At 42.2% G+C, this 25,726-nt stretch overlaps 1 protein-coding gene across 12 annotated transcripts in view; it reads right to left on the reverse strand.

The window, feature by feature from the left end:
* Positions 1-25,726, reverse strand: part of MEGF11 (multiple EGF like domains 11) — a 283,040-nt gene that overhangs the window by 23,741 nt on the left and 233,573 nt on the right. For 4 of the 12 annotated variants that reach the window (XM_075431925.1, XM_075431922.1, XM_075431923.1 and 1 more), the window contains 8 exons: positions 22,120-22,266; positions 19,334-19,468; positions 15,019-15,147; positions 12,575-12,703; positions 11,741-11,869; positions 9,114-9,242; positions 8,724-8,957; positions 1,276-1,394 (listed from right to left, as the gene is read on the reverse strand). In XM_075431925.1, the coding sequence (XP_075288040.1) occupies positions 1,276-1,394; positions 8,724-8,957; positions 9,114-9,242; positions 11,741-11,869; positions 12,575-12,703; positions 15,019-15,147; positions 19,334-19,468; positions 22,120-22,266 (1,151 nt within the window). The remainder of the gene's footprint in view (positions 1-1,275; positions 1,395-8,723; positions 8,958-9,113; positions 9,243-11,740; positions 11,870-12,574; positions 12,704-15,018; positions 15,148-19,333; positions 19,469-22,119; positions 22,267-25,726) is intronic. The other 8 variants (XM_075431915.1, XM_075431914.1, XM_075431913.1 and 5 more) reach the window with 4 other exon arrangements.

The following is a 25,726-nucleotide window of genomic DNA, read 5'->3' on the forward strand; positions in this document are numbered from 1 at the left end:
GAGCAGCTTCCAGGCTGGTTCAAATGCGTCACTTGGGTGTTCAGCCTTCTCGGCAGCTTAATATTTGAAGTAGTTCTGTGACAAGGTGGCACTGCAGGCTGGGAAACCAGGATAGGTGCTTGCTTTAACCTTTTCTGAATTCATTTAATTTACTGCAACAGGATTAGTGGTCCAGACCCACATTCAGGGTGTTCATCCTAAATTTGACATTATGAGCATTTGCACTTTCAATTTGGGGAGCAAAAATGCATGATGCAAGGGGACCATCTACATCGGAAAACATATTTGCACATCTGTCTAAACTTTTCTCTGAGAAATCTCCGGAGCCAGCCTTTTTATTACATTTTAATGAGATTTTCTTTTAATAGCCAAGAAATGACTTACAGGAGCACATGTAGAACTATTTTGGCATACCTTGTCTCGTACAATAGCGGGGTTTTTTTGCATTAATCTTGTTCTCATGGCTTTCCAGTTAGCGAAGCTACATTTGGATTAAGGTGACACAGCCTGCAAGTACCACCATTCTTAAAGCTGACAACCTTGATGAACTCAATTGCATTTCCTTTTTCCTCAGCTCCCTACCTTTTGCCCCACCTTGGCTTACCAAGGCTCTAAAGGAAGAGCTGTCTTACCATTTAGCATATATAAATCTATTGCTAACGCGGTGAATTGAGTAGTAGCGTAGTCCATGCATGGTCCTAGGCAATCAATAGCAACATGTGGTAAGTAAGGTACTCCTGGCTGTTCGAGCAGTACAGCCTGATTAGCTCTGCTGGAGAGCCCTAAGTAACAGCAGAGCTCTCAGAATGCCCCTGGACGGGAACAGTGCGTAGAAGCACCCTCGATACCTGCTTGCATCTATCCACTTGTCTGTGTCAGCGGGAAATTTGTGTGTCTGCTCATCTGGGAAACCATGCTATAGCAAAGTTAGATTACTGACTTAATGCTTCATTGATTTACTTTTGTTATATTAATGGATAATTACAATTATGTAGTTACAATTATCTAGTTACTTATCTTTTCGGAGAAGCAAACATACCTTATAGTTGCTAAGACACCGAGGCTTATTGACCCAGACAGGCATGTGCTGAAACTCCAGTGACCACGCACAGGGGAAAGCAGAACTTTTTGTGTCTGTTAGAGCTACAATGTCAGGAACTGCTACACTGGATTTCTAAATAATGCTGGCAGACAACAGGATCCGACAGGCATCGCTTTGGTTGATTTCCTTGAACTGATAAGAACATTGCTACAGTGGGGTGGGATAATATCTACCTTACTGGAGCTGTTTCCATCCAGATTACTGGTAAAGAAGCGTGAAGTCACACCGCATGAGAGAGTGTGGTAGCTTGGATTGGAAAAACAGTGTACACTGCCGCTACCTTGAGATACATCTGGGAAGAAAACAAGTCATCACAAAATACTTTGGAAGCCATAATGATTCTCAAGAAACTGAAAACACGTTAGAGATAATCAAGTTTAGAAAGCTGATAAGCATTTTGTTAGAGTACAGAGTGTTACAGAAGATCTCCAGATCAAATCTGTCCTGCATTATCATGGTGTGAAGCTCTTGAATATTAGCATTAAGTATAAGACAAAAAAGCAAAATATTTAATTAATACAGCATTATCTTTTGGAAGATCTTAAAACAGTAATTCCTGACAGTCCAGGTGCTTTGCAGGTAAGGGAAGAAATGCAAAACTCAGGAAACGGGTGGTCTGCAACACAGTTTCTTCCTTGATGGTTGGACTTCACGATCTTAGAGGTCTTTCCCAACTTCTGATTCTATGATTAGTTTAAACACATGTGAGAGCCACTGATGAGAATAACTCTTGTAGTTATGAAACAGTTAATTAAGGCTTTTTTTTGTTAGAAAACCAGTAGTTAATGTTAGAAATCAAGGTGCTATACCCATACCAAGGAGTGCAAAACATCTTACATAGCTGTTTGTGCAAAGGCTTATTAACCAAGAAAGCTGCAGCACTGAAAGGGAAACTTGGGCAGTCACATTGTTACGCTTCAAGACATTTTATCTATTTACTTCCTCACTTTAACTTATGAACACATTTACCAAACAAAATTCTTTACCAAGAAAGTCATCATATTTATACTGGCAGTTCTAATGAAAGCATCAATCCCAAGCTGGTTCCAGCTTAGTAACAAATTGATAAATATTTTGAAGTACCATCGGAAGAAGGATGAAAAATTTAAACTGAAGCAGCATCATTTAAGCAGCCAAGCCCTGTAAGAAGTAAATGAGTGAGTTAGCTTTAATAAACTGTGGGCTTAAATTGCAGGCAGAAAGGCTAGTTATGGGAAACACCTTCACATGTAAAGGGTAATAAAGTGTGGGGGTGGCTGCTTGTCCCTGTGGTGGGAGACCTTTAATGAGGGTTGGCAGCAGCTGAGTGAGGCAGGACAGGGACCTGGCTGGCACTGTCTGTGGGAGGAGGGCACCCGGTCACCATCAGCTGCCTCTTCTTGCCCTCTGTATTTGCATTCCTGTGAACATGCACTTTGCTTTGCTGACATCTTGTGGAGATCTAGATTTAGCTTAATTTACTGCACAATATCCTCTTTCAGATAAGTGGTTTTATCTGCAGGGTGTCCATTGCAGAAGTGCTGTGGCACACAGCTGAGAGAGGAAACTGCACATGCAGATCTGACCGAGCATTTATTTTCTGCTGAAACACACTGAGCAATTTTTGAGGTCAGCTCTATTTTGTAGCAAGTTCAGAGCCTTTTAGTTCTAGCTATTTTCCGAGGTTATTGCTAACAAGGTTATCTCAGATCAGGATGTGATTCCAGGACTAAAGTCTTTGCATTTAACTTCTTTCAGCTAGCCACTGCCCAGCCCCGCAGCCAGGCTGTGAGGACTTTGCCATCTCCCCTGACTACAACTCTGTGATATTTGCAGTAGAATTAACAAGAAACAGGTATCTCTGGGGGTATGCAAATAAGAAGTGGGGCTAGGACCCAAACACCGCGATCAGCCTATGCCCATCTCAAACACAGCTGCTCACGTACAGCCCTGAACCTGCTAATGAGGGCTTGGCGGCTCCCCGGGGAGCAGAGCTCACCCACCCTTCTCACAGCCTGCGGTCCCAGTTAAATATAGACACCTGAATCCATGCCTTTCTGCTTGGTAGGTGAGTGTTGATGGCTGAGTCACACCAGCTCTCAGCTCTGCCTTCCCCCTTCCCTTATCTGTCGTGCCCTCGCTCAGCTGCAGGTAAGAAGGACTAGCTCAGAGGAGAAGAGGCACGGTCCACTGCCTTCGCTGCGAGATAAGAGGGCACGTACCGACGGTTACCGTGAGCCAGCTGACACATTGCAAGTTCACACCCAGCTTATCTGGCCGTAGCTTGTTTCGTGCACCTGAAATGAGCTGAAGGAAAAGTCTACCAGACTGCACTACTACTTAGCACAGTACTGAATTAATGAATCTGAGCTCGCACATAAGTCTGCGTCACCAAAAATCTTTTCTCCCCTCATTGCATGCAGCACCGTATACTCAGAATTACTGCTTCTACACAGTTCCATTTGGTCGATACTTAAGTACCCACCCAGGCTGATTTAGCTTGATAGCACAGTCCATTTTCTACACATTTATTCATGAAGCTCTTATAACTGCTGGCTGGAAATACATCAAATTCAACTCTACTGCTATCCCAGTTAAAAAAAAAAAAAAAAAGCCAAACACAAAAACCCCTCTCCATCCAAGGATGAGACTATTATTGTGCTGTGAATAGTAAGCAGACTTGAATCACTAAAAAAGAAAGGGAATGATTTAAATTAAAACAAACCAAAAAAACCCCAAAGGTTACGTTGATGTGAACATGGGGAGATCAGTCCTACAAAGGGATCCATGGCGGCAGAGTCCTGCCGTAAGCCCCTCACGCCTGAGGCTGAGCTCCAGCAGAAGACCCATAAGGTCTGGATGAAGGCCAGAATGCTCGGTGGCTTGAAAGACCAAGCTTCTGCTGCAAGCCAGGGCTGTGAGGTGACACAAAGAGCACTGGTCTCCATCCTGCAGTGGGACAGCGTAGTGTGGAAACTGGGCACAAGGCCAACCGTGAAAAAAGGGAATAAGTAAGCACTCTGCAGTAAATACAAACCCCAGTGTCTCAAGCTACAAAATGAACTGCTTGTTTCTTTTTTTTTGTGGGTCTTTGCCACCCATAAGAGTGTCAGTGGGGTGGATGAAGACTCCAAGCGGGAGGGTTTACTCTGCCACCTCCTACTATGCATCAGCTGCAGGAGCATGTCTGTAAACGTCTTATCTAGGCTGAAGGATCCATGATGCTCTGTTTGGATCGAGCTTTGCTTTGGTTTTGGCTCTCAGCATAGGATTCACCCGTATCTGAAAGTTCAGTAAAACCTTGATAAAACCTCAAGCATCTCTTCAGACCATAACCAAGTCTTTGTGAAAGTCCTGAAATCTCTGCTGCTCTTCAGCACCACCACAAAGCTTTCCCTCCTGTCCCCATCTCCTTGAATTAGATAACTTGGACTTTAAAATCTTTTGTTGGATGAAATGTACCATTCTCATGCTGGGGAGCACCATTTTGATTTCAGGCTTATTTGGGAAAGTCTGCTCTCGGATCTATGTGCTGTGGTTAAGCTCTCCCAGCTTGGGTGGTTTTCTTTCCCACTGGCTGCTGGGCAGAGTGTGTGTTTTGCTGCCACATCCTTCATCCGCAAATGCAGCAGAGTCTAAGGGCTGCCCAGGGGGTTCCCCTTCCTTATAATCTCTTTCACACATATGCACGGATTATCAGCATCGGAAGAGCTGAAGACATAAAGACCAAAAGCACACTCCAGAAATAAATTAATGTGCTGGAAGAAATTACTGCCTCCAGGAGCTAGGGATCTGCAAATGTGACTCTGTTCAGAAACAACACCACCACCACTACCCTAACAAGAGTAAACAAGCAAAATAACAACAGTGGCGATTCAGGTTAGCTGTAAAATTACGACCCATACAGGGCTCGATACTGCACTCATTGTTCAGGTGGAATTCCTGCCAAAGTCCATGGGTTTACATAGGATTATCTTAATTGGATGAGTACCTCTGCATAGTATTCTGCCCTTAATCCACACACAAAAGCCCAGGTGAAAGTAGACATCCCTGTTACCTCTCTATAATACTGCTACTGCCCTTCAGCGTCCTCTGCAACGCACAAATGGACACATGCACTCATATACACAAATGTGGTTCTGGTCATCCAGCCACGCTATGAGTCTCTATTTCTTATCTGTGATCTTGTCTCAGTATCGATCTCCCCATTTTCTGCTGGGGAAGATGCACGTCAACACCTTTTGCTGTCTTTCTGCTCTGTGGAAGTGAAAGGCTGAAAACAGCATTGGTAAGGCCAAAACTGGGAAGGTTACTGATGGGCAGAAAGTTTCAGCAGGAGAATGTACTGGAGGACAGTCCGAATTTGGCAGGGAGCTTTCAGAAGCCCTTGTATGGAATTTGTAAATGCTCCTCTAAAGCAAAGACCACATCTGGAAACAATGCTGATACCTGCAGACAATTTATAACGAGATGAAGATGGAGCAGTGTGATTTATAACTTCTTAGTCTTCCTCTCCAAGCTCAGATAGAAGAATTTTTCAAGGGAGGCAGGAAGAAAACTGTTCTTGTGACCTCCAGAAAGAGATGGCTGACCCTGCTCAGCTGCAGCTTCCCAAGTGATAAAATTTATATTACTACAAGGACTGGGCAAAGAAAGACAGAAGAAAGAAGCAAGAAGAAAGAAGAAATAAAAGGCCCAGTCTCTGCATCCCCATCACTGACTGAGATGAACAGGAAGGAAACATTATCCAATTTCTTTCTAGAGAAGCCTGTACAACACCACTGATTTGGTGCTCTTTGGGATTGCAAGGACCTGGTACTTCAGTTTTTTTACAAACTGAGCTGACACAGAGCAGCAATGCCACAAGGAGAAGAATTAAATTCACAGTCATTGCCCAAGGACCAGAAGAGACCCCAGGTTCAATGCAGCTGAAGGATGTGAGCCCTCAGGTATTTACGATGCATCCAGGAATTCAGCCATCCTCCAAATATTTGTTTTCCTCAAGTACTTGTGTGTCATATGGCATCAGGAGCTCTGGGATAGTTGGCTGCACTTGAAAGGAGTGTGAAGAACATTGTATAGGGAGGTGCAATGCCCACAAAGACATAGGCTGCAAGGACAGTCCTGGGCTACCAATGTCTTCAAACGTCATGGCTTTCTCTCTGTGGCTGAGGAGGAAAGTCATCTGTCTATGCTAACTTCAAAGGACGAGAGTATCCTTTCTCAGCACTGGCCTTTTTTCAGACTTCTTGCAAAGTGTCAGAGTAGGATACCGTCAGGTCAATTGGGAAGTCTCCATTCATGGTAAAATACGGAGAAAAAACAACGGAGGGATTTTTGTTTTCTTGTCTGAAAGGAGAAGCTCAATTACTCCAGTCAGGAACTCCCAACCTCAGCAATATTCCTCTCCTTATTTTGAAATTTGTCAGTTGTGCCTCTTAAGCGTGCTGGGTTACACACACATTAACTAGAAAAGCACAGAAATAAACGAGGTGTAGCAGGCTTTGTAAATAAATGGATAAAGTGCCAATATGAAAGAAATGGATCACTGGAAAGTTCAGAACAGTTTTCCGTGCCAGCGGCTGTGATCTGCTCTCTCGGAACTCGGAGCCTCGCTGCTGCTGAGATGTGCCACAGTTGTCTTTTACGTGTTCATGGTGTGGCTCTTCAAATGATGTTGAAATGACAAATTTCAGGCCAAATTGTGCTGGAAACCAGCCAAGGATCAGACAAGCACTCTCTGGCAACACTTTCATATATTTCTTACCCAAACAGGCAGCTTAAGCAAAAGCCTGCAAAGTTAAATTCAGAAATAAGAGGTAAAGGGAGGAGGTCCAAGACTGATTTTTTTTCCCCTGTTTTGCAGCTATCAGAAGAAGGAATGCTCTAGTATAGGCCCGAGTGGTGTAAATGTGAGTTTAGTCAACAGCATTCAGCAGACAGCCCTGCTGTGTGATACACGATCGCAGGAAACAGTGCGCTTGATATGAGGACTGAAGTCCTGGTGCCACGAGAGAAGCTCCTTGATGAAGTCCCAGTTGTAGCCAGGCAGTTATATCGCTGGCTTGGAGGGAGAGGCTCCTTTCAGGTGCATCCTGGGCAGGGAAGTCCAGGAGGGAGCTCCAGCCATGCTGCCCTCAGACAGCACAGAAGCCAAGTCAGAGCCAGCAACAAGTGGCTGGGCCTCATGCACTCAAACTGGAAAGCAGAAAGCAAAAGGTGATGCAAGAATCACAGAATCACAGAATAGAAGGGGTTGGAAGGGACCTCTGTGGGTCATCTAGTCCAACCCCCCTGCCGAAGCAGGGTCACCTACAGTAGGCTGCACAGGATCTTGTCCAGGCGGGTTTTTAATATCTCCAGAGAAGGAGACTCCACAACCTCCCTGGGCAGCCTGTTCCAGTGCTCCGTCACCCTCAGAGGGAAGAAGTTCCTCCTCATGTTCAGATGGAACTTCCTGTGCCTCAGTTTGTGCCCATTGCCCCTTGTCCTGTCACTGGGCACCACTGAAAAGAGCTTAGCCCCATCCTCCTGACACCCACCCTTCAGATATTTGTAGGCATTTATAAGGTCCCCTCGCAGCCTTCTCTTCTTCAGGCTAAACAAGCCCAGTTCCCTCAACCTCTCCTCGTAGTGGAGATGCTCCAGTCCCCTCACCATCCTTGTAGCCCTCCACTGGACTCTCTCCAGTAGCTCTTCATCCTTCTTGAACTGGGGAGCCCAGAACTTTCCCCAGAAGGGGAAAGCAGAGCTGCTAGGCCAACCTCTGCCCATTTCAGGAGCTTGTATTTACTCTGACTCGCAGTTTTAGCCATTTCAAGGGAAGTGAAGAGGTGAAGGGTGCTCAGAGGGCACCAAAGCCTGAGGAAATGCCTACTAGAGACAGATCGGAGGAAACCAGAAGGAAGTAAAGGCGTCTGCTGTCTGGCACCCTATCTGATATTGGCCATAGAGGAATGAAGAAGAATGGCAGCGTTAACAACGAGATCACATCCTCCAAAGTTTAGCCAATCTGTCAAGAAAAGCTGTCCTCCATAGCAGTAGCAGAAGGTAGAAAGAAGCAAGAAATGTGATCTCAGTGTGACAGCTTTTGCTCTTAAGGAGCCTTCCTCTTCCTCTCTCCTGCTTTCCTCAGCTCTTGCGAAGAAAATTCACACCAGCTGTCTAGACGATGGGGACTGGTCTGTACACAGGAGAAAGTGAATGAATAGGATGCCTCAAATCACAAATTGCAACATAGTCAAAAATAAAACCTTATGATTGACCCAGTCAATCCCATTCCTCAAGCAAAAAAAGTCTTCTTCTGAAGGTATCACAAAAGAGAAACTTCTCTGCACTGCAATAGGAATGCACCTGATTTGAAAAAATGGAGTTGATGTATTCCATGCAGCATATTTCTTGCCTAGGTGTGTCCTGTATGGTGTTAAGTGGACTTTCCTATACAGAGCAGCTTCAATCAGTTTTAAGTTACTTTTGCTTTCCTGTCCCTGTTAAGTGTTAAAAGATCATGGTACTCAAGGGCAGAACAGAAGTGTCATTATTTTTGAGGCTCAGTAACGCATGTTATACATCACAGAAGCTTATATTTCCCCAACATACAGGAATATGAGTCTATATTTGATTAACATAAAAAGACCCTTACCAGAAAGTGAGTAATCTGTATTAGTCATCCTCATGGCTGGAGTATAAGATACACTTGGCATGTCATGGCCCTTCTCCTTCTGTTTCCGTCGATACCACACAAACAGTGCCAGCAAGACCATAATAATTAGAAGGAGAATAATAATTCCAATGATTGCTCCCACTGAGTGCCTCTCTGATCCAAGAGCAGGGCTAATTTTAGTATAGGGGTTTAATTCTTCCATCATAAGAGCCGCTGTTAAAAGTAATTCATAACACACTGTAAATTGAATCATGCATTTCATTTTTGAAATACCATTTTTTTAAAGCAAGCACATCGTTGGAGGGGGAGAGAAAGAAAAAGAGAGAGAGAGAAAGAGAGAGAGATTTTACTGATGGAATTTCACTGTACCTTGATCACATCGGATTCCTTTGAAGCCTGGACTGCAGTAGCAAGTACCTGTGACATGGTCACACGTAGCATTATTCATGCATTCACATAGTTGCTTGCAACCGTAACCAAATGTTCCTGGTGAGCACTCTGGGAAGCCAAAGAAAAAGATTGGAAAGAATTCTACTTTTTTCGGAAGTGGGTGAAATGCTTGCCATGGCAAATTCAGTAGAAATGTCTCCCTGGTTTCCGCGTCTCTAGGATAACAAGCTAGTGTTAGACTATTATTATTTTAAAGCAGGAGATAAATGTATTTCATGTACAATTTGGGGAATTAATTACGAAGCTGTAACTTTCTGGAAAAGTCATGCAAGACTTCACAGGGATGAAACCAGTAACACATACAGAGACTTTCAAAGGCTTGGTATATGTTACAAGTGTAGAGAATTTAACAGGGCATGAGCTCAGAAGCTGCAGACACCACCTCAAGAGAGCACAGAGTTCTCCACCAACTCGGCATTTATTTTTTTCCACGGGGGGAGTTGCAAAGAAAAGTTTTAACGTACTTTCATATAAACACAAGAGACTTTTACCAAACAAATCCTGCATGTTTTCATACTTCTCCCTACTAGTGCTAGAAGGTGGATCGAACATTGTAGGTGGAATTACAGAATTGAGCATCTGAATGGTCTGATTCTCTCTGCTTCTGTATTAGGCTTCCTAGTATAGAAGGAATTTCTATTCTGTCTTTCTATCAAAGACAAAGTGATTGAATGTTCAGCTGAGAAATTTATTCATACAATTACCATGATGGGCTATTACAATAAATCTGTAGGCAGCTTCCTATATTTCTTGAGGCACTATTCAATAATAAATTCAAAGAAACAACTTCTGTCACTTCCCACTTATTTCTATGGAGAGGAAGCATTATTGAATGCATGCACACTTGCTATGATTCTTTAGAATATGTACAGTTTGCTTTAAGATATGACTTCTTGTGTGTCACTGCATATGTTTTGCATAGCTTGATGATGCCTTCTCAACATTGGTCTCTAAGTAACTTCTAGTAGCCAAAATTTAATATTAAGTAATGAACAGTAGCCAGTGTCTGTATAACAATTTGCAGTGCATATTAAAGTTGTATCTCTTTCTTTCATCTGCAGGTCCCCAATCACAGCAAAATAAAAGTATTACTATTAATATTCATTCTGATATTAACCTGTAGTCTACTTAAAATGAATAAAGCCAAAATTTTTGGACTGCACCACAGAAATGCTGTCTGCATTTAGGCATTTCATCTGCAATGCGGTGTGATTGCTCATTCAGCAGGATTTGGAGAAGGAAGGAGTCTTAATGAAGAGATACTTTTAGATTAACTAGTAGAAAAACAAATAAATAAACACCTTCATAGTTTGGATAGAAAAGAAAGCCTCAGGCTTTGTACAGAGGTCAAATTATAAGCTTCTTGTATAAAAATCTGCTACGAAGCAGTTCTACTGCAGAAGTTTTTAGTTTCCTATTTTGTTTCTGGTTGCAGTGAGGGTGTACACAGACTCACAGCAAGTTGGCCAGCTACAGAGTTACAGTGGTGCCATATGGAATCCCCACACGAGCATGTGAATTTGGTCCTGAAACACACGCTTTGCTGAATGCAGGCATGTGGAAGAAGAAAAGATGCTGATGAATTTAGTTCTGTGTACAAATACTTCCATAAAGATCCATGTAGTAAGCTACAGCTTTCATTTGTAAATCTAGCAGGAATGTTACTGTATTACCTTACTGGCAAAAACCAGAACAAAACCCTGTGGAATTAATGCCTTGGTAAGGTGAGATGGATTACACCTGGCATTTAGAACCCAAGTAAGCGTGTGAGAATTTTCTTTTGATTTACTATACTGGACAAACAAGTAATTATTCAACTACAGCACATACAGTTTCCCCTACCCTAATTCTTTGTTCTTAAAAGAAGCCGTATGGCACGGTGCACGAAATATGCCAGCAAGACCTTGATAACAATTACAGTAAGATCTGCCAGTACCCTTGCAAGGTAATTGAAGTTCATTCTTCAACACTCGCTCCCTGCTCAAGTTAAACACAGATCCTTCCACAAATGGCAAGCAACATTTTTTCCCTTGACCTGTTTTCATTGTAAAGATCAATCTTTATTGGGTCCACATCTACAGAGCAACAACTTAGCCAAGAAAGCCCCAGCGTTCCTTGGAAGGCAGAGAGCAGAAAGGACTTTTCTTTTAACCCTTGTGTCTTCCTCCGTGCCTGGGGAAGCCTGCTGCTGCTCTCAACAACATTCGCAAGGCACAGTGCAGTCGTGTTTTTCTATTAATTAGGTACAAGTTGTTCTGGAAGGCTACATCCATCCCGCACTGGGTGCAGTGACTTGCTTTTACCTCACCTAACTTTCGGCTGGGAATGGAAAGGCCTGATTTGCAGAGGATTCACTATATTTCTCTATGCTTAAACAGACTGTCTGGCTTTCCAGAGATGCCTTCTTCTCCCTATGGATTATATAAGGTGACTGGGGTTACTGTCTTGCCGACATCAACACCTCATTTAAAAGCCTATTTCTGCAAAGAATTCTGAGATACACATCCCCCAGAGAAACAGAATAATGAAGTCAAGTTGCTACTCACTTTGCTCACATTGTTTGCCTGTAAATCCAGTCCTGCACGTGCACTGGCCAGTGATGTGGTCACAGTCTGCTCCGTTCTGACACTGACAAACATTGGCACAGTTTTTTCCATAAAAAGCAGCTGGGCAACCTTTCAGGAATCAGAATAAGGAAAGACGAAGAAATAAGCTGAAACACAAACTCAGATGCGTTATCAGCACAAAATATATAGGCCTATAAATCTATGGAATTTCAGCCTCTGTATATTTAATAACATTTATTTGATCATCTAAATGCAGAGGTACTAGGACAGCCAATTTTCTTGCAGTAGTGTTTCTCATATCTCACGGAATTGCCTCTTAAGTGTTTCAGAAGAACGAAAACTTGACCCATCTATACAAACTACATTTTCAGGAAGAGAAAGAAGATGGCTAAACAGAAACTCTCTGAAAGGCCAGAGATCAATCGATTACTTACAAGCGAAAGAGCCTTCTTAACAGGCTCACCAGAATTGTATCTGCGCTTTTGTATAGTGCTGATAATTTGGCACTAGTAGGATGAGAAATCTCAGACATTTTCCTAAATCAGACTACATATACTGGGGCTTTAACAAGCAGGGACGTAGACTGTGCAAATGAATCAATAATCTAAATGGTCAGTCCCTCCTTTATCGAGTGCCAAAGGCATAAAAAACCTTGAAAAGATTCAGGGCTATTTTCTTCGGGGTGGCACGAAGTTATCACAAGTAAGAAGCAGATGGTTTAAGAGGGAAGGCTGCAATGCTTGGAAGAGACACGAGGTAGCAGCACATACTTTGACAGGTTCCCTGGCACAACAGTGTCCCTGCAAGGCTTACGCTGAGTGCAGTAGAGCCCCGTCCACCCATGAGTACATCTACATTCTCCATCGTAAGGGCTGCACATTGCTCCGTTGTGGCAGTTGCATGAATGAAAACAATCAGGGCCCCAAAAACCAGTGGGACAAGCTATGAAAAGAACAAAGATTTGTCAGCAGACAAAAAAAGCAATGGTGCTGAGTTAGTGCTGTGGAGGAACGACAATAAAGGGAGAACTTGTGAGGCACCAGCAAAGGCCCAACTTTGCATTGCAGAGCTTGGCATCGCCGCAGCGACTCCCAGACTATGACCGGTTCTTCCAAGCCAACGCTTGCTTTGCAAACCCAGGTGCCAGTCGGCAACCTCACCCGCGCTGCCCAGCCCGGGCACGAGGGATTGCTGCCCCGTGCAGGTGAGGTGGTGGGATCGGGTCTTCGCTGCGTGTGTGCACTGAGAGCCACTGAACCTCGACACTGCATCACCCTAAGTGCTCTAGCCGCTCTCCCTTACCAGCATTATCTCTGAAGGCAATTTAGGCAGGGTTTTAAGATATGGAGGTAATTTAATTTTCTTTTTGATATTCTGGAATTCTTGCATAATAAAGCACGGCTATTCATGGTTTACCTTTGCTATGCAATCAACTACTAAAATTACCACATTCATTTGAAGCATAGAGTGCTACTCAAATTACGTAGAAATGTAAAGAAAACTTGTTACAGTATGACTTCCCATCCACAAAATCAGATTGCTTTTGTTGATGGAACTAATATTAAATTAAATCTCCAGGTCTATTATATATTTCAACAAGTACAATATTAATACATTTTCAAAAGTTATTTTAAGCCTCCCTCCAAAAATGAATGCAGTAAGTTACAGTTATTAGTGCCAGACTAAAAGATCCAAAATGATGATAACCCTTCAATATAACAACTATATTTTTGCTTTAAAAAGCACTTTCCATTGCTTCCTATTAAAGACATGAATTAATAAGGCATGGTTCCCAGGAAACCTGAAAGTACAGAAATCGTGCCTATTTCCATGTGTGCCATTGGCTCCAATTCTGGCGATAAATGCAAGTTTCTGGCATATGACAGACATCTCTAAAGCCAGAATGAATAGCAAAAAACCCCTGCCATGACGTAAATCAAACAAAAGGTCACCGAACTCACACAATGTAAAGCTGAACAGGATTTGGCCTAAAGTACCCGTGTTATGAGCAACCAGAAATACTTTTACAATGCCTTTGTAATCCAGAGCCGCAGGGTCTGTTAGTGTCTCCAGAACTGGCTCTGGAGACGGAACTAAAATTATCTCCTTTGCAGCTCCGTCTCTCGGTCATTCCAGGTTAACTGGTGTGGAGGGAGGTCTGACCGAAATAGCTCAGTACGGGACGCGGGTAAGCGAGGCCAGGTGCCGACAGGAGCCTGGTGCGAGGCCAGGTTCACCTTGGGAGATTTACGCTTTCTTTACAAGAAGGGAACCGAGGAAAGGGTCAGGTTCCCGCTTTGTTCATCCACAACTCAAAGTAGCTATCGCCAAGTCCTTCTGCCTGCTAAACTGGAAATTGTTGCTGCTGAACTGGCCTGCCTCACTCTGTAAGAAAAAACACCTTTTTCTCAAGGTTAACAGAAACTAGCAGTCATTTCCCAATTACATGGCTAAATATAATGAGGAATCTGTGGAGCTTTCTGTCTTTTTTTCTTTTTTTTTTTTCTGTTTTTGAGTGACAGCAATATTCTGCCTGTGGAAGACACACAATAAAAGCAAAATTACAGCCGTCTGTTTTTATCCGATTCCTACTTTATCACTTGAAGTTTAATATATTTTACTCTGGAATGCTGTCTAATATGCTAGTTGTATCCTGAATATGAAGTAACATTTCTGAATGATAGGATATTGGTTCCCTCTGTGATCTATCTTCAATTAAGGGATGCTCTCAGGAAATGACACTTTGGGATCAGCAAATGCCAATCTTCTACCTGGGCAATTTTCAAGAAGAAATCCTCCATCCCTCCAAGCCCGCATTGACTTTTACAATTAAATTACATTTAATAGAAAGATTTCAGCTGCCTAATTTCTCAATTCTGTGGGTTTGGTACATGAAAACATTTACTGGTTAACAATTTCTAATGTAATAGCTGAAAGAAAATGATTTCAAAAAATAAATAAAAGGAAATCCAGCTAGAAATTAAAAGGGACCATGGAGCTTTCTTTTCTGATAAGAGCTTGTGACCTCCCTTTCCTGTAACAGAAGCTAGTAACGGCTTCTGCAAATTCCAAATGCAGAAATTAATTCCAGCCAAAGCTAACTTAGATTAATTAAAAGAAATAAGCTATAAAGAGAGTAAGGCACTGGCTGCTGTAATACTTCAGGGATTTTCCCAGAATCTGTCTTTAACTTTCAGAAACACTGAACAGGAAAACGTTCTTTTCAAGCGGAGGCGGAAAAACACCACTTTTCTTACTCTGAGAGCAGTCCGTCCCGATCCAGCCTGGAAAACACTGGCAGGACCCATCAATAGGATTGCACGTCCCGTTCTCGGTGCACTGACAGACCTCGGCACAGTTATTCCCGTATTTTCCGCTGGGACAGACTGTGAAAATATAAGGCAGTTTATTCAAGGCTCTTCATGATGAACGTGAGGAAGTCATAGGAGTTAACATTTAGCAATTAGTGATAAAAGTAATGACAACATTTTTCTTTGGTGAAGCCAAATGGGCAAAATTCTTCTGGAAAGAAGGAAACGGCAGAAAGTATTCAAATCTGTTTTGTTTGCTTACATCCCAAGCATAAAAACAAGAGGAAAATGTTTTCTCAAAATCCATTTTTCTGTTGGAAAATGAATATAATTAAAAGAAGATTACAATTATAGAAGGGCATTATGGAAGCACGCAAAGAGGAGAGACAAAACAGGGAATAGGGGTCACTGGGAGAGGAAAAGAACAGTAAGTCGAGGAGAGTTCAAGGAGAAGTAGCAAACACAGGTCAGGGCCTAGAAGAGATTGTTCTGGGGACTTGGCCAAGCGGGTCCCTCGGTGCAAACCCTGAAACAGGGATTTGCGCTCAGACGATTACAGCCTCCATGATGAGAACAACCAAAGTAGGAAAGGAACATTTCAGGCTAAATGTCAGCCTAGTGAAGAAGTCTCAAGAAGATGAAGAGCAATGGGGACTCTTACTTTCAGGTCTGTCACTAGAATCTAACTCCCCTATGTTGTACAACTGACAATGACAGTAATAATGGACCAAGAGCTGCAAGTCTTCTCCCCCAGTTGAGTGACCTGATGTACCAGTCAAAGGCATTGTACTGGGAGACCAGCACCCATCAAATGGCTGGTGGCAGATAAGATTGCACGAAGAGGCTGGAAGAGCTGTAGTCCTTTCCCCTGCTATCCCGTGAGCACCACAAAATGCATCACGCATCACGTGGCACTGCAATCTGGGGTACAGCAGAGTACCTACTTCATCATCTGATTCCTTCTGGATCAAACGGTGGTGAGAGAAGAAGGTGCCTCTTACTGCTAAATACACTAGGCTTTGCTGAAGATCACCTTTCAGCAATGTTGGTGGTAGGCAGGCTCCCAGCATCACACAGAATCAAGTCATGCAAGTGGAGAGTAAACCAGGAGCAAGACTGTCACTCCCATAATTGTTTTTACCATGTAAGTCTGGAGGAAGACTGCTCCTACAAATAAAGCACACATCCAATTGCTGAAATGTCATGCTTGCCTTTTGGCATCCATCCACCTGCTCCTCTCCAGTACTCCTTGCTGTGGTAAGTGTTCAGTTAGGCTGCAGAAGGTGGTTTCCATGGATGATGTATATGTTTGACTGAGAGTTGTTAAACAAATGTGCTGCATCCTAACAAAATCAGGGTCTATTCCTGTTGGTCCACCTAACTTACTCCTGAAGTTGGAAGCAAAGAAACTAATTTTTTTTCAGAGTCATCTTATAACAGCCTAAGCAGAGTGACATAAAACTAATAGACACGTAGATCTTCAACCTCCCACCAAATTATTGGAAATCTTTAACGTTAAAGTTGATGGAAAGCTCTGCTCAGTAATGAATGATATGTTTAATTTCTGTGCTCTTACTGGCTGTGTTCCCTGACAAAAACAGATGTATTTTCAAAACAAGATAAAACATACAGTCCATCTTTGCAAAGAATGTAACAAACGGAACTGGACTTGTATCCTGGTAAATAATAGTGATGTCAAAAAAGTGATTAAGGCACTTCCCTGAATTATGCAACTGTTTTACCGCTTCAGCCATTCTCACTTTCTCATATATAGTCTCTGCAGGTGACCTCAAACTATCCTGACTGTGAATCAGCCACGGATTGAAATCCCGAGCTGTGATTCGTTTGCTTTTGTACAGTGTGCCATCCTCTACTCTTGCTATGCCAGAAACCTGAAAATGTGCGTACGGTTGTTTTCTGCAGGCATTTCTGTATACTATGGACTTATCTGGAGGAGTGGATAAAGTTGGTTTTGGCTTTCAAATTCTGTGTGAAACAGAATAGTTCTCTATCCTGAAAAGAGATAAAACTAAACACAATATACAAATTCAACAAAACGAACAATACACAGACATAAAGAGAGAGAGAGAGAAGGAAAGAAACACCCTCATATCACAGAAAGAGCAAAACCTGAAATGATCTATAAGCCTTGGTTCTCACATATGCTACACCATCGTTCAATTCCAATGCTCGGCATAGAGCAGTTCAATGCAATATTTTTATTGCTTCTTTAAGACGGAGATAGATAACATCACTTAAATGAAGGCTGGATTTTTTATGTGTACAAAGAAATAGTTCACAAAATACTTACTTAAAATAGGAGCTGATTTACACTGCAACAAGGAATACTAATGCATCAGGAAAAGATTTGTAATCCAAACACTTTGTCAGCAAAGGCAACAGGTCAGACTTTAGAAAAGAAATGCTTCGGTTGTGGACAGTGCGGGCTACCCGAAGGGTTCCTACCGTGTGAGCACCTCTTGTCTCCGTGAAATAGTACGACGCCCTCCAGAGCGTCGACACGGAAGGATTACAAAACCGATCCTGCTAAAACGATTGCTCGCACTGGCTGAAGTTTCCTGGTTGTGGACCGTCACCGTGACTCTCTTAGAACGTTGTGAGATCCAAACACAGGAACTTTTTCAAATGCCTCAAACATTTTTAAAGAAAGCTGTAAAGTAAGGACTAATACCACTTTCCTCCGGAGCAATCAGATCTTACAATGCAGGTAGTGATGTTAATTAGCTATAAAAGCTCTGAAGTGGGACTCTGAAAGTCCCTGTGGGATGTCAGGTGTATTCTAGCAGCAATAACAAGTTATTATCAATCTATCTTGCTACAGGATTGTGAAAGATATTAATAAAACTGCTGCTTAGTTGTTTGCTGCTCAGAATCCGTAGCACAACCATGTCAACCTGTGCAATTTTGGAGGTTACACAGCTCCTCGCATGCACTTGCTGCTGATGGAGGAACATTCCCGCTGCCAGAAAAGAGACGGCACAAGGAGACGAAAATTCAAAAGTGAAATCTTCGTTTCACGATTTTCTAATGGAAAAAATTAATTAGCATTTTTCTTTCTACAAAATAAAGTTACATTCTAACTCATTATGACAAACTCCAACACAAATTGATTTTAATTAGGACACGAATATTTTAAAATTAATTTGCTGGATAGATCAACATTTCAAAGTAAAACCAGAAGTGCTGAACATCTGAGCAAAAATAAAATCATTTTCTTAAGAGGATAATTAGCCCTGCTTACGCTTTGAAATCTGGCTAACTTTTCACATAAAATGGACAAATCCACTGAAATATGTTCATTTTAATAAATTAATTGGTATCATGTTTAGTTGACTATACAGCACAGGAAAAAGAAAACATGGTTATACTTAATCTATATTTAATGATTTTGCATAAATGCTGTCTTCAATTTCTAACTGACTGAAAAGCAGGTCATTAAAAAGTGTCGGTTCAATTTTTAGAGGGATGGTGACTTCACAAGGGCAGTAGCCATTACGAGTAATCTCTTTTAAATGTGTATGTGGCAAATACCCACAGCAGTCTGCAATAACTGAGACTCTGCAGAATACTGTCATGATTTTGTGGGCATTTTTAGGATACAACTGAAAATGAAACCTGTGGTTAAAAGTGGACTAACTTTCAAAGGTCCAGAAAGGTGAGGGACGTTAGGGGGAGTCGAAGTTACTCTTCACCTGTGAAAATTAACTTACTTTCCCTGCCTCACTGCAAATTTCCAGTTGTCTCCTGCACTTGTGTTTGGGTGCCCATGATTTTAGCTATTCCCAGTCAGGTCCTAGACAGTGTGAATAAGGTTCCATGCATTAGCTGAGTGTTTGGGCTTGTGTACCTGCGGTGGCCTTTACCTTAACTAGTATCTACACCTCCTGCTGAAGAAAAGGGTGCATGAAGGTGCCACTGACGTTTAGGATATGGTAGGCTTAGCAGAAAGGAAAATGAAACCATTGGATGGCTGATCTATTTACAGCAGGTGTCTCATTCCGTATTCATTTCAGTACGGAGCAGCAGACCTGTTTTATTCATGAAAGCAGGAGCACATCATATTTACAAAAGGGTGACTAAGTACCTATTCGCGTTTTCCCTCTGAAGTAAATAACTTCCTGTGATCTAAACTGCTGAAACAAGGAAAAAAGGCAGGAACCGTGTGATTGGTCTTGCTGCAAAGCCGCAGACCCAGACCCTTAGGAGAGGAGGTGGCATCTGGGGGTCTTGGGCTCCGTACCTTGGTTGCAGAGAGTGCCGAAGAATCCAGGCAAGCAATCGCAGTGTCCTGACACGTGGTGACAAGGCCCGCTGCTGTGCACACACTGAGGGCATGGCTGGCTGCAGTGGTGTCCATAAAAACCGGGGGGACAAACTGGAGACAAACCAAAGTAAGCCGTCACAGGTTTTCAGAGGATTTCTCATTGCTGAGAACTTGAGAATTCTCTGTCTTAATCCCAAACCAATACTTCTTAACTTCTGAAAATACAGTTTTGTGAACAGCTGAAACTATGAAGCCTGTTGGATTATCCCATGTCTAACAAAGTGTGAGCTCTGAGTAAAACTCTTCTGGTTCAAACATTCACACCATCCTACCTTGTGTAAGTCCTTGGGTATTTAATAAGGCAGCTGAGGTCTCTCAGCAGCCTTTCTCTCAAGACACTGATTGGAGTCTCTATAGCCTGCTCCAGATAAACTCTTTCACAAAACGTGGGAGTTGAAGATGTTTGAGACCTCATAGCCCACTGGCAGATCTGGTTAATAACATGTTTTCCAGAGATTTTAAGATAGATAGGAAGGGAAGCACTCACACACATGTACAGACAACAGAAACTCAGAATGCTGTTTCCTTAGGAAATTAAGCTAAGAAATCAGAGAAGGTGTATTAGGAAACTCTCAATATTTCAAGTCTAAACAACTATGTCAAAAGCTGATTTCTGAACATATTAGGTGCAATACCTGTGTTCAACTGGGACAGCCAGTTTATACATGCCATTGCAGGGGCAGCATCCGTCGGTGATGTACAGAATCTATAAATGGTAATTACGGTAACAGCATACCAAATCACCTAATTTGCATCAGTAATCACACCGGATAGCTAGGTAAACTTGTCATGAGCTGTGTGCTTAATTTGCTTAGAACCTGGATTGAAATTATTATAGAATATGTACATAGGGTATAGTGCCAAGATTATCCCTCAGTATCTCTTATAAACTCATATGGTTGCTTCTAAGCACACATAGAATGACAAACCATCCACTGGACAAACATTTGCTGCGATAGATAAGCACAAAGAAATGTTAAATTGCAGTAACTAACTGTAAGAATGACTTGATATGTTTTTATTTTTACTCCTGTGATTCTCTGTTAGATAGCTCCGTCTCGGTAGTTATTCTATCATGGCCGTTCTATTTTGCCACCGAACAACAATTTCTCTCTTGGCCCATATGTTCACAGAGGGTGTCAGGTTCTTGCACTACTGCAGATTTCCAGCTGGAGCTTAGCTGACAGGTTTGTTGATCATGGTATAAAACAACCTGGAGCACTCCTGGAGACATTTCGACGGGCCTAAGAGCAGTAAACTGTCCTGGTGTCTCGTGTAATCCTGATTACACAGGAAGAACAAGCTGGCTGACTATCATCTTCAGTACTGCCCTTTACAGGATAAACTCAGTTTCCAAATGAATTTCCAAGAGAAAAATGGGAATGATTCTGAGAGCAAACTAAGCAAGCTAAAGTGACCTTCACCTACAGAGGTGTCCTCTTCACAAGGTAGTCTCAAGCCCGAATCCCACAGAAGAGGTGGAAGCAAGCTGAATTCCCTGGCTGTAAAATCACAGAGAGGCGTTTCAGCTACACGAGGCAATAGCAGAAGCATCCACAGGACCCCTCTGCTGTCAGCCTAGTGGGGCGTAAAATTTCTCTCCATTAGGTCCTCAGCAGATGTCCTCAGGGAGCAGCCTGATTACTGGAGTTGCAAGCTGGGGACATGGTTTGCCTCTTGTAGCCTACATGCCACAAGCTGATAAAACTAAGCTGTTTTTTTTCATCTCAGAAAGGTCAGAAACTATTAACTTCTGGAAGTTTCGCACTCTTAGGGTTTCAAATTCGGAAAACAATTTCTTCCCCAATTCCCTGAAGCTCTGAGTACCACATTTTAGCCTTAGAGAGTGGTTTTACAGCTGCATAGATATGCTGAAGCACCTGGAAATTGGGGTTTATAATGGAAATGCTTATAGGCCATTAACTACAGCAGTGCTAGAGGTCATTGTTATAATGGCTTTAAATAAAAACTGTCAGCTACAAATTATTTTTAGAGATGAGTGTGTTCTAGTGTCAAGTGTAACTGGTGAAATCAAAGGGGATATATGAACTGGGCACGCAGAACGTCTTACAGGAAGATCAAGAGCTGCTGCAGAAAAGAAAGACAAATCCATTTCTTGTTTACACAGGAGGAGGGTTGCGTGTAGTTTGGATCAGTGAATAAGGGTCCCTAAGGGGCAAATGCAGCTTCCCAGATAAAGCAAATGAGAGGATTTTTATCTCCTTGGCACATTTTAATATGTAGCAGCAGAGCATCAGATGGGAGCTATTTCAGGCTGCTGTGTTTCTTTTTCAGGCATAGAAGAAAACCTTGTCATTTTGATAGCCAACGCTCATCCACTTGCCATTATGTGGTGGGTCGTAGCTGACTGTTTAACAGGTATCCTACAGTTTACCACCACTGAACTGTAAACCTGGTTTTGTCCAGATCCTGCCAAGTTTGGAATGTAAAGGTGTTGCTCCTTCTTTCAGGTCATGTGTGACCTCCAGGTGCTGTGGAAGGCCAGAAGAACAAACACAAGGCATGACTCAATGCAGCAGAGTCTTGACTTCTTGGTCAAGAAGTATTTTTTAGGCTAGCTTTTGCCCTTAGGAAGTCAGGAGCTAAAGCAGCTCAGAAACCTGTGGCTCTGTCTGTCTGCTGTCATAAATGAGCATTTCTACCTGGTTTGTTTCTGCCTTCACATCTATGGAAAATCTTACTTCTCTGGCACAAGGGTCCTCTGTATCCTGGTGCACAGTCGCATGCGCCGTCCTCCGGCGAGCAGGATCCCCCGTTCTCGCAGTTGCAGGAGATGGAGCAGTTCGGTCCCCAGCGGCCCTGGGTGCAGATATTGTCACAGTGGATGCCTAAAGACAAAAAGGAACACGTTAGGTTTCACACAGCTTACTCTGCACTTTGATCAAAGAAATGTTTGGCTGGACTGATAACTCACAGTACATCACAGAGCAAACAAGGGAGCCGGGAAAGAAATAGCTGTCCTTTCATCTCTCCAATAAAGTGAAAATTAAGAAAATGCCAAAGAGGTGAATTCTGTAGGTGTTAGTGGGCTCCTGTTCAGTCCTTAGCACCATTAAGGAAACTCTGCATGTCATCTGAGAGATGAAGGTCAGGAATTGCTTTAAAGTCACAAAAAATCTCAAATAACTGCTCTGGAAAATGCAATTGATTGAAGCCTGATTACTTAACTCTTGTGAATTGGAAGAGCAAAAGAAAAAAAATCAGGGTTCTGCAAAAACATGTCCAGTATTTGGATTCTTGAACATGTGCAAATTCAGTTCTGTGCTGTGTATTGTTCACGTCCTGGCTCAAAGCTCTGGGTGATTGTGCACATACCCCACACGCAGCCAGAGCTCTCCGAGTTCGGTGTTACTGAACCAAATTCTGCTCTAGCAAGCGGCCATATGTGGGCACAGGCTGATGATCTGCATGTTAAATGGAGACTAAGACCTGCTGTTCCAGCTCCCAGTGATTCCCAGGGTTGTTGTTTGATATTTACTCTTACGAAAAGCAAAGCTTGGAAACACTGGAAGAAGCACACAGCCAGAAATCTTAACAGGAGGCTCCTGGCATTGTTTCAACTGCTTGTGTTTTAGGTGGTGACTTTTAAAAACAACCTTGTGCTACGGTTTGTCACATAGAAGTGTAATCTAAGGATTCCATCCCGCACACCTTTACTTGTCTGAGAGGCTCTTACTCCACTGGGATAAGACAGTATCAATACCGGCAATTAGCAGAGCTGTTTGCATGATCAAGGGCTCCTTGGATTGAAAAAGGTTTGCAGGATCATGAACTAAGAGAGACATTAAGCACTGCCAGCTGCAGGGAGCGGCATTAGCAGTAGAATGCTGTGGATACTGATAGCAATAGTAAAAATGAGTCACAGACAGGCTTGAAAATTTTCCTAACAACATTATCACACCGGGCTCCTTACAACCGCGCCGCCAAGATTTGATGGTATACACATGCCCAAGCTAGACTTTCAACTTGAAGATGTTCTTTATCATCCATGCACATGTTTCCGCTGCATAAAGGGATAAATGCAGAGCAGGGCTCTGAGAGCCCCAGCCTCAGCCAGAGGTTGGATTAGCACGTCGCTAAGGAGAAATACAATCCCAAGTAATTTCCTCCACCTCTGATAAGTTCATCTGGATGCTACAGGTAATGGACTGTATTCGTGAAGCTGTGATCTGTACAGTCACCAAACTTTGAGGATTATTAAATCAGCTGAAAGTCATTATAAACACACTTACAGTGCAGTTTCAGGTTGGTTTTATAAATCTCTGAAGTTAATACAGTAAGAAATACTGCAGAGCCAAAACTTCCCTTTTCTGAAGATTAATCACACAATTATAATGTCCCTTCCTAGAAAATCTTAACCAAGTCTGGCAAAAGTACAGCTTGATATGGTGTTTCTAGTAATACATGATCATAGCTTTATTTATAAAGAGGCATGGTCCATGCTGTATATCTCAATAAAAAACACATTAAAATACAGTAAAAACATAATACAGGCTCAATCCCTTAATATCTTGGTAAATAAATCTGAAAAAAAGAATGCAAAAAGAGACAAAGAACATTGGTTTTAGTAAAATTAAGACAAACAATTATTTTAGTACAGTCTTCCCTACTCCCTTTGAAATCAAATATATCCTTGGATTGCTTAGAGTAAATGCTTTGTGTGTGCATTTATGTAATACACCTACAGTAGTCTGTAATTAAAAAGTCATACAATAAATTGTAAATAAATAAATGCATTTCACATTTATACATACATATATATGGTCATTTATAGTTTTGAGTCTCAGCGCGAGCTCCCAGAAATGAAATTCAGACACAAATGTAGAAAAATGTGTGTCTTTTCCTCCTGAATGCTGCATTGAAAATACAATTCTCGCATAGTGCATGGGCTATTTATAAACAGAGACAATTAAACAGCTTTATTTCTTGTCTCTTTCGGCAAAGTTTGGGGAAGAATGACATTGACTCCTTTCTCTTGAGAGGTAGCTGAATTAGAATGCCACAGCTGTTCTTTGGAGCAGCAAAGTCCTGCCTTTAGTAATGAATAATGAGGGATGTCTTCCCGGTCCTAACGAAGGCAATGAGTCATTGTGAAGCCGATTGTTGTAACGAAATGTAAAGGGGGGAAAAGGAAACCTTCTAGAAGACACTGATACCCATTACAGCAGTTATTTATTTATAAATTTTCAGAAGACAACGGAGAAGGTGCCGCAATCAATTTTTATTACTTTACATTACTCTAAGCTAATTCTCATGGAAGACTTCATTTTTGGAGGCTCCTACACACATTGAATTGCAAATGTAAATGAGAAGTTAAAATTGCATCTGGACATGCATGTCTTATGGAATTGTGCTAAAAAAAGCACCTTAATTTTACAATTCCCTAACTTGACAGCATATGAAGGGGGAGTCCATCTTGCCCAGCTACTTTACAATCGAGTCAGTGAAGCAGCAAACTTCCTTAACATAAAACTTTAACATTTACTTAGGAACTTGCTGATGAACATTTCTAATAAGCAATTAATTTTCAATTTCCAGAAATAAAAAAATGCTGAAGTTGACACATCTCTGTATTATGTCACGTTACATCCACAGATTCCAAATTTATGAACAAATCCCTTATTTCACAAGCGTGTTGTAGAAATTAGAAAGAAAACTATCAGAAGAAGAAGCCCTTGAAGCTGCAGGAAGCCGTTCTACACATCAACTCTGCTGCCTGCGTACCAGGAAATCATCTTCCTGCGTGAGGCTGTGGTTCACGACTGCAGATATTAGTATGAAATTACACTTCTAAGACCTTCTTAAACAATGTTCTGGGGGTGAATTCTAAATGAAATTCACATAACTTACATAAAATTATAGTTATCCACTGGATGTGGGGAAAGGACGTGCACTCTCATGCAGTAAGGCAGAGCCAAGGTAAGAGCAAAGTCCGCTATGGCTTTTAATTCAGCCCATGAAACAGCAGCCACAAAACCCCCGTGTCGCGGTGTGGATTTGGGGTACTGGATTTCTGCAAACTCTGCTCTTCAGCCAGATTTCCACTGCCATCCTTTGGACTGCTCTTTAAACGGAATTTAGCTGACTGTCCCAGGAGTGGCTTCACTCCCCCTTCCCCACATTGTCTTTCTGCACACAGAGTGGGTAGGAAAAACAGTACTTAGTGCCTGAACTGTTGTTGTGCATGTGTGAAAAACATGATGTGGAATGAACTTCACCCACCAGAGCAGTCCTGACTGCACTCTTTTAAGGGACAATTACACGGAAGAGCTGTTCAAGCTCTTTCTC

Source organism: Opisthocomus hoazin, chromosome 10 (assembly GCF_030867145.1).
Source record: "Opisthocomus hoazin isolate bOpiHoa1 chromosome 10, bOpiHoa1.hap1, whole genome shotgun sequence".
Classification (NCBI taxonomy): Eukaryota; Metazoa; Chordata; class Aves; order Opisthocomiformes; family Opisthocomidae; genus Opisthocomus; species Opisthocomus hoazin.